The following is a 14,925-nucleotide window of genomic DNA, read 5'->3' as shown; positions in this document are numbered from 1 at the left end:
TCTCGGAGCGCTATGGACAATTCCTTCGACCTCATGGCTTGGTTTTTGCTCTGACATACACTGTCAACTGTGGGCCTTTCTATAGACAGGTGTGTCTATATAATTAATGTACAATTAATTGTATTTACCACAGGTGGACTCCAATCAAGTTGTAGAAACTTCTCAAGGATGATCTATACCATCTAAGGATGATGATCAATGGAAACAGGATGCACCTGAGCTCAATTTCTCGTCTCAAAGCAAAGGGTCTGAATACTTAGGTATTTCTGTAAAAAAAAAAATGTTTAACCTGTTTTAGCTTTGTCATTATGGGGTATTGTATGTAGACTGATGCGGAAAATGCTAATTTAATCCATTTTAGAATAAGGCTGTATGTAGCGTGATGTGGAAAAAGTCAAAGGGTCTGAATACTTTCAGAATGCACTGTATATGTATATATATTCTGCTGAAAATAAGCAGAAGGAGCATGATTAGGAATAGGGCACACCCAATATTATCTGGAAATAGTAGAAGTATAGCAGAAGTATACAGGTACAGTAGGACACTTGTTCTAAGCATACTGCTATAGTAGTGTATAGAGTATGATGGTTTAATTCTAACATGTAGGTATTTGCATACGATTGGAGTAGTTAACTCTCATACAGAAGAACATTCAGAGACATCCAATGGAGATTGGGGTCAGAGCGGAGAGAAGGGTTGAAGGCAGAGGAAGATTTGAGGAAAGCCTATAGGCAGAAGCATGGCTGGCATAGGTACAGTAGGGACAGGCGTGCAGCTGTAGCGACAAGGCCATCATGCAGCAACACCGTTCACCACAGACAGATCATACTGCTCATAGCATTCCTCTAGGCCACACCACAGGCTGAGTTACTATATACAGGATAAGCAGTATAATAAAGACAGCTCCTATAATGTAATTTCTTTACAGCTTTGTACAGTACTGTACTAAGCATTGAGATGTATTTCAGTGGTCAACAGATGACCATAGTTTTTAGCCTGTTGCGCCCTGTGCCGTGCATGCATGGTAGCTACTAGCTATAACTTGTTGCTCTAGTCTCTCCCAGACACGTTAGCCTACATGATGAGTCACACAGTGACCTCAAGCCAATACACCCCTATGCAGACTGGGGGTCTCCTACAGTACTATTTACCAGGGTTGGTATTTTCTAGTCACGGAGAACCTATCCATCTACGGCTGTAAGAAGAACTAAAGTACTAATTGGTTAGCGCAAAGCCAAGCCTTGACCAGCCCCGCCCAGCCCGCAGAGAAGCGCATACCTTCAGCTTTGACTGGATCTCGCGAGATTTTCTCCGGGCGAGAACCTGCAAATGGCTAGAAACCTGCAGAGAAGAAGAGCCAAGAGAAGAAGAGCCAAGAGAAGAAGAGAAAGGGAGACCGAGAGAGAGACGACAAGAGAGGCCGTAACCAAGGAGGAAAGAGAAGCCCAGTCACAGTTGGCAGGAGGCCTGTTCAGTAGCACCTACCTTGATACCTGCTTGGTATTCTCGAACTTTCTTCCGTGCTAACACCTGTATGTGACTAGATACCTAAAGGGGTGCGAGACAGTTATAAAAATCATAGAGTACACACACATGGACATACACATGGATACAAACACACACTCACCAAACACACACACGGACATACACATGAATACAAGCACACACACACACACACACACACACGCACACACGGACATAGACATGGATACAAGCACACACATACCAAACACACACACACGGACATAGACATGGATACAAGCACACACATACCAAACACACACACACACGGACATACACATGGATACAAGCACACACATACCAAACACACACACACACATGGACATACACATGGATACAAGCACACACACACACATGCACGCCCACACCAAACAGAAACACAAACACACACAATATTATACAGCTCCTCGAACATTAAATGAAGGCGATTCACACACCACTACATTATCTGTATTTTTTTGTATCTTTGATTTGAGTTGGATGGTGTTACTTGTCTTCAGTACAAATAGAAAAGACAGACAAATGTAATTTCTACAAATTAACAGAATACTGACACAATTGGCTGAGCTGTTACTGCAATACACCTACAGTTGAAGTCAGAAGTTTACATACACCTTAGCCAAATACATTTAAACTCAGTTTTGAACAATTCCTGACATTTAATCCGAGTAAAAATTCTCTGTCTTAGGTCAGTTAGGATCACCACTTTATTTTAAGAGTGTGAAATGTCAGAATAATAGTAGAGAGAATGATTTATTTCAGCTTTTATTTCTTTCATCACATTCCCAATGGGTCAGAAGTTTACATACACTCAAAAAGTATTTGGTAGCATGGCCTTTAAATTGTTTAACTTGGGTCAAACGTTTCGGATAGCCTTCCACAATAAGTTGTGAGAGTTTTGGCCCATTCCTCCTGACAGAGCTGGTGTAACCGAGTCAGATTTGTAGGACTCCTTGCTCACACATGCTTTTTTAGTTCTGCCCACAAATTGTCTATAGGATTGAGGTCAGGGCTCGGTGATGGCCACTCCAATAGCTTGACTTTGTTGTCCTTAAGCCATTTTGCCACAACTTTGGAAGTATGCTTGGGGTCATTGTCCATTTGGAAGACCCATTTGCGACCAAGCTTTAACTTCCTGACTGATGTCTTGAGATGTTGCTTCTATATTTCCACATAATTTTCCATCCTCATGATGCTATCTATGTTGTGAAGTGCACCAGTCCCTCCTGCAGCAAAGCACCCCCACAACATAATGCTGCCACCCCTGTGCTTCACGGTTGGGATGGTGTTCTTCGGCTTGCAAGCCTCCCCATTTTTTCTCCAAACATAACAATGGTCATTATGGCCAAACAGGTCTATTTTTCTTTCATCAGACCAGAGGACATTTTACAAAAAGTATGATCTTTGTCCCCATGTGCAGTTGCAAACCGTAGCCTGGCTTTTTTATGGCGGTTTTGGAGCAGTGGCTTCTTCCTTGTTGAGCGGCCTTTCAGGTTATACTTTTGTACCTGTTTCCTCCAGCATCTTCACAAGGTCCTTGTGTTGCTGTTGTTCTGGGATTGAATTGCACTTTTTGCACCAAAGTACATTCATCTCCAGGAGACAGAACGCGTTTCCTCCCTGAGCAGTATGACGGCAGCGTGGTCCCATGGTGTTTATATTTGCGTACTATTGTTTGTACAGAATAATGTGATAACTTCAGGTGTTTGGAAATTGCTCCCATGGATGAACCAGAGTTGTGGAGGTCTACAATGTTTTTCTGAGGTCTTGGTCAATCTGAGGTCAATTTATTTGGATTTTCCCATGATGTCAAGCAAAGAGGCACTGAGTTTGAAGGTAAGCCTTCAAATATATCCACAGGTACACCTCCAATTTACTCAAATGATTAGCCTATCAGAAGCTTCTAAAGCCATGACATAATTTTCTGGAATTTTCCAAACTGTTTAAAGGCATAGTCAACTTACTGTATGTAAACTTCTGACCCGCTGAAATTGTGAATTATAAGTGAAATAATCTGTCTGTAAACAATTGTTGGAAAAATTACTTGTGCCATGCACAAAGTAGATGTCCTAACCGATTTGCCAAAACTATAGTTTGTTAACATGACATTTTTGGAGTGGTTGAAAAACAAGTTTTAATGACTCCAACCTAAGTGTATGTAAACTTCTGACTTCAACTGTAGTTCCCATGTTCCAAATGTTACAGCTACAGGATATCTAATACGTCTTGTAGCCATCAGACTGTTAAACAGAAGTCACTAGCACAGAGAGGCTGCAGCCTACATACACAGACTTGAAATCATTTGCCACGTTAATAAATGGAACACTCGTCACTTTAAATAATGTCACTTTAATAATGTTTACATATCTTGCATTACTTATCTCATATGTATATACTGTATTCTATACTATCTACAGTATCTCAGTCTATGCCGCTCTGACATTGTCCGTCCATATGTTCTTAATTCCATTCCTTTACTTAGATTTGTGTGTATTAGGTATTTGTTGTGAAATTGGCAGAGATGTTACTTGTTAGATATTACTGCACTGTCGGAACAAGAAGCACAAGCATTTCGCTATACCCGCAATAACATCTGCTAAACACGTGTAAGTGACAAATAACATTTGATTTAATTTGACTTCTAATAATAAATGTAGGTAAAATTGTTCAGGATATGAGTGTCTGCTAAATGACTTCAATGTAAATGTAATGTACAATCAAGTCATTACAAAGTCTGAGTGGTAAAACATTTTTATCAACCCATTGCTGTAAAATAAAAAAGTATTGTTACCTGTTTTCTGGTGCGGGTTTTGCCTGTCCTCAGCTTGATGTACCTAGCTATCAACTCATTACGACCTGGAACAGAGAGGTGAACAACACCATGAAGATTACAACCTGGAAACAAATCTCATTGACACATTTAGCAACCATACAGCTTTTCTATAGCTGGTACACAGATGATAAAAGAGTAGGCTCTGAACTATGGTCAGTTAAGCATTTTTCACCCAAAAGATTGTTCATATTTGGAAAGAAAAGGCTGATTCTAGATCTGTGTCTGTGGGCTACTTCTACGTTAACATGATTATCCAAAACAAACACACGGTGGAGCTAAAGGTCTGCTGGTAAATAGCTACAGGATCTCAACAGAATGCTAGGTGCCGCACACCGTCCACCTCCCAAAAGGTTCTTCTTTGGAACACACACATTACTCAACCTCTCAGTCAGTAGGCGAACATTTCTTTATATCACTGACCCTGGGACACCACTTCCAAAATGTTTTCAACAGGCGTATAAAACAACGACAACTGGCTAGTTCAGGAGCTTTGATTTCATTAGCTCGTCTGACACCTCCTGACTTTTAGCTCATGCGTCACATAATTACAGACACAGTACTTTAAAAAAATAGAAGGAACATGTTGTTCATTATGTAACATCTACACTTGACATTCTGCACAAACAGGTCGGGCAGAGAAGGGCCTTCTATTCTTGGCTTTAATGGCTTTATCTCAGACAGATGACAGGGGCTTTAAAGGGGTTACTTTTCTCTGAATGCAACTTATCTGAACATTTTTCAAAAGAGAGCAACCGAACAGTGGAATCTATCAATGCTCAAAGTGATTAGTATTTTCCAGGGTTGTTAGGTCAAGTTTGTTGGATTTTCCAGGTACAGTTTGTGTTTCTTTGTACTAGGTAGGGAGGTCTGCACCTCAAATATCTCATTTTAACATTTGCTGACTAGTAAGAGAAATTATAGGAAGTTCCCCCAAGAGGATCAGCGTGAATGTGCATCAGTATATATCTGTGTTTATGTGAAAGAAGGAGATAAATAAATAGAGGGAGAAAAAGAGAGCGAAAGAAAGGGAGAAAGAGAGACAACAGTATCATGAATAATGACCTAAACTCCCCCACAAACCAGCCACCCGCTCATGGCACTCACTCTAAAACACATACACACACACGTTTGTTTTACTATCCTTGTGGGCACCAAACAATTTGTGACTGACTGCCTTGATTCGGTCTCATGTAGCAACATTTGAAATGGTTTTTTATTTTTGACTTACGATAAAAGCAGAGACACAGAGCTACTAAATTGTATATCATACACTGCATTTAAGGAACAATGGGAAAGTAATTCTGCTTTGAAAGTTGATAAACTTGTAACCACACTTTAAAGAAAATGGCCTTTGAATGTTTTGCTAGACCTACTGGAGAGCTTTTCTTTGTCTACACACATTCAGCATCATTCACACACTCTTTAAAAAAAAAAAAATATTTATCCGTTATTTTACCAGGTAAGTTGACTGAGAACACGTTCTCATTTGCAGCAACGACCTGGGGAATAGTTACAGGGGAGAGGAGGGGGATGAATGAGCCAATTGTAAACTGGGGATTATTAGGTGACCGTGATGGTTTGAGGGCCAGATTGGGAATTTAGCCAGGACACCGGGGTTAACACCCCTACTCCTACGATAAGTGCCATGGGATCTTTAATGATCTCAGAGAGTCAGGACACCCATTTAACGTCCCGTCCGAAAGACGGAACCCTACACAGGGCAGTGTCCCCAATCACTGCCCTGTGGCATTGTGATATTTTTTTTTAGACCAGAGGAAAGAGTGCGTCCTACTGGCCCTCCAACACCACTTCCAGCAGCATCCATCCAGGGACTGACCAGGACCAACCCTGCTTAGCTTCAGAAGTAAACCAGCAGTGGTATGCAGTGTGGTATGCTGCTAAGCTTTAGCTCCACCAATCTCTTTAATGGTTGATCCGAGCGTTCTGTCCTAAAAACAGCAGTCAAAAACCCAAGCTATCTGGCTAACAGTTGTCGCAGTGACATTCTATTAAAATGGACACTTGCCTAGTGGAGTCTTTTGTTAAGACATGTAGCTAGCTAGCTAAACAATTAACCATAATCACAACTCATGACGTTAATACCCTGTATGAATCTGCAGGTAGCTAACCAACCAGGTTCAATGTTAGCTAGCTAACAATAGGCTATAACAAGCAAATGGTTCTGAGATATGAATAATAAGCTCATACACGTAACGTTTGCTAGCGAGCCAGCCAGCTAACGTTAGCTAGCTACCTAACAGTACACTTTAACTTGAAATGAAAACCACTTTGTCAAAATTAGAAATGTGTAATACCTAAAAAAAATGTAGCTAGCTAGACTATCGTACCCGTATTCATGGTTGGACGCTTCTCCCTGTCACGGATGCTATGGTTGCCCTTAGTTTGAAGATGTAATCCGGTTTCCGGTTTCTCCATCTCCTTAGCTATCATACTCTAATTCCACTGATTTCAAAACTCGGTCCTCCAGAAAGTGGAGAGCAACACTTATGCAGTTCTACTAAGCAATATATATATATTTTTAAAGCAGCGTTAGACAGGATTACCTACACATGCTAACCAGCTCAAATAGACAGAATTATATTCGTATTTACAGATGACATACAAGTTTGTTATTCACAATGACGGCCAACCCCAGCCAAACCCTCCCCTAACCCGAACAACACTGGGCCAATTGTGCACCACACTATGAGACTCCTGATTACAGCCAGATGTGATACAGCCCAGGATCAAACCAGGGTCAGTAGTGACACCTCCTGCACTGTGATGCAGTGCCTTAACCGCTGTGCCACTCGGGATCCCGAAAGGAACATGAAAGTTCACATGTTCTGCCAAAAAACACATTTTTATAAAAAATAAAAAATATTACTTTCAAACTGCTCTCGTGTGAAGTAGTAACCCACGACATACACCTAGTTTCCTGAAACAGGTCACATTTATTCCCATTAAAAATCATTTTATCCCTAACCCCTAACCGGAAGGTTGCAAGTTCAAATCCCCGAGCTGACAAGGTACAAATCTGTCGTTCTGCCCCTGAACAGGCAGTTAACCCACTGTTCCTAGGCCGTCATTGAAAATAAGAAATTGTTCTTTAACTGACTTGCCTAGTTAAATAAAGGTAAATAATAAACCCCTAACTCCTAATCCTAATTGTAACCCTAAGCCTGAAATGGCCTTTTTCCTTGTGAGGACCAGCGAAACGCCAACACTTGTCCGAATGTTCCTCGTTTTGGATTTCTGGTCTCCACAAGGATAGTAAAACAAAACACACACACACACACACACACACACACACACACACACCACAGTCCAAGTTACGAACAAAGGATAGCCAAAGATTTACATTATTGCAAACCCATGTTGTAAAAAGCCCTGTGACAGGCCAAGCCAACTGACTTCAGACAGCACCTCAGACACAATGACAGGAGAAAAGCTGACAATATGCCTTTTTCCTTGGTCCTTGGCCTGCTTTAGGCTCTGCTCTGCTTGGTGTAATTAACATAAAAGTACTATATGATAGGAGATGAGTGGTGGCAGGACTTGAGCCCTCTCTCTCTCTCTCTCTCTCCTTTTGTTCTCTCTCTTCCCCTGTCTATCTCTCTCTCTCTCTCCCCCCTATCGCTCGGTCTCTTTCTCTCTCTCTACTGAGATGAGCTGCTTGGCCAGCCGATACTGAACTGAAGCAGCCAGTCAGTCAGCCAGCCGGCCCCTCCCCCTGGATTAGGAGGGACACACCCGCCCCAGCGCCTCCACATTCCTAGCATTCCTCCCAGCCTGTCACATCTGTGCTAGCCAGTCTGATTGGCCAGGTCCCTACTAGCGCAGCCGGTGCGGACTGCGGACACACACATGCACACAGCGCTAAGCAAGGGTTAACTGGCTGGGGTGGAGGTTGAGGTGAGGGGTTGGGGGTGAGAGGTCCGGGGTCAAGGGTCAGGGGTTGAGGAGGGAGGATTAAAAAAATATACACTGCTCAAAAAAATAAAGGGAACACAATGTAACTCCAAGTCAATCACACTTCTGTGAAATCAAACTGTCCACTTAGGAAGCAACACTGATTGACAATACATTTCACATGCTGTTGTGCAAATGGAATAGACAACAGGTGGAAATTATAGGCAATTAGCAAGACACCCCCAATAAAGGAGTGGTTCTGCAGGTGGTAACCACAGACCACTTCTCAGTTCCTATGCTTCCTGGCTGATGTTTTGGTCACTTTTGAATGCTGGCGGTGCTTTCACTCTAGTGGTAGCATGAGACGGAGTCTACAACCCACACAAATGGCTCAGGTAGTGCAGCTCATCCAGGATGGAACATCAATGCGAGATGTGGCAAGAAGGTTTGCTGTGTCTGTCAACGTAGTGGCCAGAGCATGGAGACCCGGAGACAGGCCAGTACATCAGGAGACATGGAGGAGGCCGTAGGAGGGCAACAACCCAGCAGAAGGAGCGCTACCTCTGCCTTTGTGCAAGGAGGAGCAGGAGGAGCACTGCCAGAGCCCTGCAAAATGACCTCCAGCAGGCCACAAATGTGCATGTGTCTGCTCAAACGGTCAGAAACAGACTCCATGAGGCTGGTATGAGGGCCCGACGTCCACAGGTGGGGGTTGTGCTTACAGCCCAACACCGTGCAAGACGCTTGGCATTTGCCAGAGAACACCAAGATTGACAAATTCGCCACTGGCGCCGTCTGTTCTTCACAGATGAAAGCAGGTTCACACTGGGCACGTGACAGACGTGACAGAGTCTGGAGATCGCCGTGGAGAACGTTCTGCTGCCTGCAACATCCTCCAGCGTGACCGGTTTGGCGGTGGGTCAGTCATGGTGTGGGGTGGCATATCTTTGGGGGGCCGCACAGCCCTCCATGTGCTCACCAGAGGTAGCCTGACTGCCATTAGGTACCGAGATGAGATTCTCAGACCCCTTGTGTGACCATATGCTGGTGCGGTTGGCCCTGGGTTCCTCCTAATGCAAGACAATGCTAGACCTCATGTGGCTGGAGTGTGTCAGCAGTTCCTGCAAGAGGAAGGCATTGATGCTATGGACTGGCCCGCCCGTTCCCCAGACCTGAATCCAATTGAGCACATCTGGGACATCATGTCTCGCTCCATCCACCAACGCCACGTTGCACCACAGACTGTCCAGGAGTTGGCGGATGCTTTAGTCCAGGTCTGGGAGGAGATCCCTCAGGAGACCATCCGCCACTTCATCAGGAGCATGCCCAGGTGTTGTGGGGAGGTCAAACAGGCACGTGGAGGCCACACACACTACTGAGCCTCATTTTGACTTGTTTTAAGGACATTACATCAAAGTTGGATCAGCCTGTAGTGTGGTTTTCCACTTTCATTTTGAGTGACTCCAAATCCAGACCTCCATGGGTTGATAAATTTGATTTCCATTGATACTTTTTGTATGATTTTGTTGTCAGCACATTCAACTATGTAAAGAAAAAATATTTAATTTGTTCAGATCTAGGATGTGTTATTTTAGTGTTCCCTTTATTTTTTTGAGCAGTGTATATATATTAAACCTTTATTTAACCAGGTAGGCAAGTTGAGAACAAGTTCTCATTTAAAATTGCGACCTGGCCAAGATAAAAACAAAGCAGTTCGACACATTCAACAACACAGAGTTACACATGGAGTAAAACAAACATACAGTCAATAATAGAGTAGAAAAATAAGTCTATATACGATGTGAGCAAATGAGGTGAGATAATGGAGGTAAAGGCAAAAAAAGGCCATGGTGGCAAAGTAAATACAATGGGTTTGGCGACGAGTATGAAGTGAGGGCCAGCCAACGAGAGCGTATAGGTCGCAGTGGTTGGTAGTCTATTGGGCTTTGGTGACAAAATGGATGGCACTGTGATAGACTGCATCCAATTTATTGAGAAGGGAGGCTATTTTGTAAATGACATCACCAAAGTCGAGGATCGGTAGCATGGTCAGTTTTACGAGGGTATGTTTGGCAGCATGAGTGAAGGATGCTTTGTTGAGAAATTCTAGATTTAACTTTGGATTGGAGATGTTTGATGTGTCTGGAAGGAGAGTTTACAGTCTAACCAGACACCTAGGTATTTGTAGTTGTCCACATATTCTAAGACAGAACCGCCCAGAGTAGTGATGCTGTGATGTTTTACTTGTATTTAAGAGCAGTTGGAGGTCACGGAAGGAGAGTTGTATGGCATTGAAGCTCGTCTGGAGGGTTGTTAACACAGTGTCCAAAGAAGGGCCAGAAGTATACAGAATGGTGTCGTCTGCGTAGAGGTGGATCAGAGACTCACCAGCAGCAAGAGCGACATCATTGATGTATACAGAGAAGAGAGTCGGCCCAAGAATTGAACCCTGTGGCACCCCCATAGAGACTGCCAGAGGTCCGGACAACAGGCCCTCCGATTTGACACACTGAACTCTATCAGAGAAGTAGTTGGTGAACCAGGCGAGGCAATCATTTGAGAAACCAAGGCTATTGAGTCTGCCGATGAGGATGTGGTGATTGACAGAGTCGAAAGCCTTGGCCAGGTCAATGAATACGGCTGCACAGTATTGTTTCTTATCGATGGCGGTTAAGATATCATTTAGGACCTTGAGTGTGGCTGAGGTGCACCCATGACCAGCTCTGAAATTGCATAGCGGAGAAGGTGCGGTGGGATGGTCGGTAATCTGTTTGTTGACTTGGCTTTCGAAGACCTTAGAAAGGCAGAGTAGGATAGATATAGGTATGTAGCAGTTTGGGTCAAGAGTGTTCCCCCCTTTGAAGAGGGGGATGACTGCAGCTGCTTTCCAATCTTTGGGAATCTCAGACAACACGAAAGAGAGGTTGAGCAGGCTAGTAATATGGGTTGCAACAATTTCGGCAGATAATTTTAGAAAGAAGGGTTCCAGATTGTCTAGCCCGGCTGATTTGTAGGGGTCCTGATTTTGCAGCTCTTTCAGAACATCAGCTGACTGGATTTGGGAGAAGGAGAAATGGGGAAGGCTCGGGCGAGTTGCTGTGGGGGGTACAGCGCAGTTGACTGGGGTAGGGGTAGCCAGGTGGGACGCATGGCCAGCCGTAGAAAAATGCTTATTGAAATTCTCAATTATAGTGGATTTATCGGTGGTGACAGAGTTTCCTATCCTCAGTGCAGTGGGCAGCTGGGAGGAGGTGCTCTTATTCTTCATGGACTCCATGGACATTCTCCCGAACGTTTTTGAATTTGTGTTGCTGGATGCAAATTTCTGCTTGAAAAAGCTAGCCTTGGCTTTTCTCACTGCCTGTGCATATTGGTTTCTGACTTCCCTGAAAAGTTTCATATCACAGGGGCTGTTCGATGCTAATGCAGAACGCCATAGGATGTTTTTGTGTTGGTTAAGGGCAGTCAGGTCTGGAGAGAACCAAGGGCTATATCTGTTCCTGGTTCTAAATTTCTTGAATGGGGCATGCTTATTTAAGATGGTGAGGAAGGCATTTAAAAACAATAACCAGGCATCCTCTACTGACGGGATGAGGTCAATATCCTTCCAGGATACCCGGGTCAAGTCGATTAGAAAGGCCTGCTCGCTGAAGTTTTTCAGGGAGCGTTTGACAGTGATGATTGGAGGTCGCTTGACCGCTGACCCATTACGGATGCAGGCAATGAGGCAGTGATCTTGGTTGAAAACAGCAGAGGTGTATTTAGAGGGCAAGTTGGTTAGGATGATATGTATGAGGGTGCCCGTGTTTACGGCTTTGGTGTGGTACCTGGTAGGTTCATTGATAATTTGTGTGAGATTGAGGGCATCAAGCTTAGATTGTAGGATGGCTGGGGTGTTAAGCATGTTCCAGTTTAGGTCACCTAGCAGCACAAGCTCTGAAGATAGATGGGGGGCAATCAGTTCACATATCGCGTCCAGAGCACAGCTGGGAGAGGGAGGGGTTTATAGCAGGCGGCAACAGTGAGAGACTTGTTTTTAGAGTGTTGGATTTTTAAAAGTAGAAGTTCAAATAGTTTGGGTACAGACCTGGATAGTAGGATAGAACTCTGTAGGCTATCTCTGTGGTAGATTGCAACACCGCCCCCTTTGGCTGTTCTATCTTGTCTGAAAATGTTGTAGTTAGGAATGGAGTTTTTGGTGGTCTTCCTAAGCCAGAATTCAGACACGGCTAGGACATCCGGGTTGGCAGAGTGTGCTAAAGCAGTGAATACAAGAAACTTAGGGAGGAGGCTTCTGATGTTAACATGCATAAAACCAAGGCTATTACGGTTACAGAAGTCATCAAAAGAGAGCGCCTGGGGAATAGGAGTGGAGCTAGGCACTGCAGGGTCTGGATTCACCTCTACATCACCAGAGGAACAGAGGGGGAGTAGGATAAGGGTACGGCTAAAAGCTATGAGAATTGGTCGTCTAGGACGTCCGGAACAGAGAGTAAAAGGATGTTTCTGGGGGCAATAAAATAGCTTCAAGGTATAATGTACAGACAAAGGTATGGTAGGATGTGAATACAGTGGAGGTAACCCTAGGGCATTGAGTGATGATGAGAGAGATATTGTCTCTAGAAATATAAATGAAACCAGGTGATGTCATCGCATGTGTGGGTGGTGGAACTGAGAGGTTGGATAAGGTATAATGAGCAGGACTAGAGGCTCTACAGTGAAATAAGCCAATAAACACTAACCAGAACAGCAATGGACAAGGCATATTGACATTAAGGAGAGGCATGCTTAGCCGAGTAATCATAAGAGTCGAGTGAGTAGTAAGGTTGGTTGGGGTCTTGGCGATTCATACAGCTAGCCGGGCCATGGGTAGCAAGCTGGCACAGGATGGAGGTCTGTTTTTAGCCACCTCGTGCGTTTCCGTCGGTAGATTAGTGGGGTTCGGTGTGGTAGAGGGGACCAATGCAATTGGCAAAATAGATATAGTTATAGTAACCCAAGAAAATTGTCCGATAGACTTATTCAGATAGTAGCCGATAAGACAGCTAAAGATTAGCGGGCCGCAGATGGGCGTTCAGGTAACGTTGCGACGGAGGGGCCAGTTGGATAACTCCCTCGGGCAGATAACGTTGGTAGTCCAGTCATGAAGGCCCGGTGGGGCTCCGCATCGGCAGTAAAACGGGTCCGGATAGGTGATTGTAGCCCAGGAGTGGCTGATGGAACTCTTCAGCTGGCTAGCTCCGGAATAATTGATGTTTGCTCCGGGACCGGCATAAGCAATTGTCACTCGGATAGCAGCTAGCTAGCTGCAAGATCCAGGTGTAAATGTCCAGAGCTTGGGGTAGAAATCCGGGGATATGGAGAGAAAATAGGTCCGGTATGCCCTTGTCTGAGTCGTGTTGTACAAAACTAGCGATAGTTTTACGAGCTAAAGGATAGCTGATGACCACCAACCGTGGTTAGCTGAATACTAACGTTAGCCAGTAAACTGGCTAGCTTCTATTGTGGATTTCAAATTTGAGGTGAATAATCCTTTTTTATTTTTTATTATTGGTGAGGTGGGTTGCAGGAGAGTGTTTTGAAATTGAGATGTAAAAAAATAAAAAATAAAAAAGATATGCGAAGAAAAGATGTAAATATATATATACACGGGACACGACAAGACGAGGACAAAGGACGTCTGACTGCTATGCCATCTTGGGACAATATGATAGGGAGTGAGGGGTAGGGGTGGAGGGTTGGGGTGGAGGTTCCAGGGTTGAGGAGGGGGGTGAGGGCTAGGGTGGGCGGAAGGGTGAGGGGTTGGGGCGGAGGGTGAGGGGTTGGGGGTGAGGCGTTGGGGTGGAGGGTGAGTGGTTGGGGGAGGGGTTAGGGGAGATTGGGAGTGGAGGGTGAGTGTTTGGGGTGGAGGGTGAGGGTTTGTGGGGAGGGTGGAGAGGAGGAGTTGGAGGGTGAGGAGTTGGGGTAGGTGGGCAGCTGGGGGGATTGGGGTGGACGGTGAGGAGTTGGGTAGGTGGGCAGCTGGGGGAGGGTGAGGGGTGGAGGGTGAGGGGTTGGGGGTTAGGGTGGAGGGTGAAGAGTTGGGGTGGGGGGTAGGTGGGCAGCTGAGGCTGTAACTCTAGGAGGATACACAAAGCCATAACTGTCTTTACCAACAACTGCCACCTGGCATCAGGGCTGCCCCCCCTCCCACACACACACACACCCCTCCCTTCCCAAAATAACCCCTGTGTGTGACCCCTTACCCAACGGACAGTAACACCTGCCACTGACTGTCGCAGTCAGGAGGTGGGAGAGAACAATTACAACCCCCTACACCCCTGGCCCCCGACCCCTACCCTCTTCAGCCCAACTGTTACTATCAATCTTTTGGACTGAGGGAGCTGTGGAACTAACTATCAAACAAATGGCTTCTAGAATCTGTTCCCTCTGTACCAAATACACATTTTCAACATAAAAATAACTGGAAATGAGCTTAATTTACAAGGGCAGTTTTAAGAAAACTGTTCTGTGTGTCTTCATTAAAGGTTGTAAGGTTGTAAGTAACTGACTGGGGTTGTGAGCCATGGAATTACCAAGTCTTTTACACAAGACTTTTGCAAAGTAGAAGATTGATTTAGAGAGGCAGACAGGCTAGGCCTGTTCAGACTAGACAGAAG

General features: G+C 44.6%; 1 protein-coding gene across 6 annotated transcripts in view; it reads right to left on the bottom strand.

Moving 5' to 3' along the window:
- The window catches only part of LOC115143490 (transcriptional enhancer factor TEF-5-like), a 95,939-nt gene that overhangs the window by 32,361 nt on the left and 48,653 nt on the right, over positions 1–14,925 (bottom strand). For 4 of the 6 annotated variants that reach the window (XM_065002006.1, XM_065002009.1, XM_065002008.1 and 1 more), the window contains 2 exons: positions 4,313–4,377; positions 1,486–1,548 (listed from right to left, as the gene is read on the bottom strand). In XM_065002006.1, the coding sequence (XP_064858078.1) occupies positions 1,486–1,548; positions 4,313–4,377 (128 nt within the window). Of the gene's footprint in view, positions 1–1,278; positions 1,342–1,485; positions 1,549–4,312; positions 4,378–14,925 lie in introns of all 6 variants that reach the window. The other 2 variants (XM_065002007.1, XM_065002010.1) reach the window with 1 other exon arrangement.

This window comes from Oncorhynchus nerka, linkage group LG15 (genome assembly GCF_034236695.1).
Source record: "Oncorhynchus nerka isolate Pitt River linkage group LG15, Oner_Uvic_2.0, whole genome shotgun sequence".
NCBI lineage: Eukaryota > Metazoa > Chordata > Actinopteri > Salmoniformes > Salmonidae > Oncorhynchus > Oncorhynchus nerka.
Note: the sequence above shows the minus strand (reverse complement) of the source record. Positions and strands in the feature narration are given on the sequence as shown.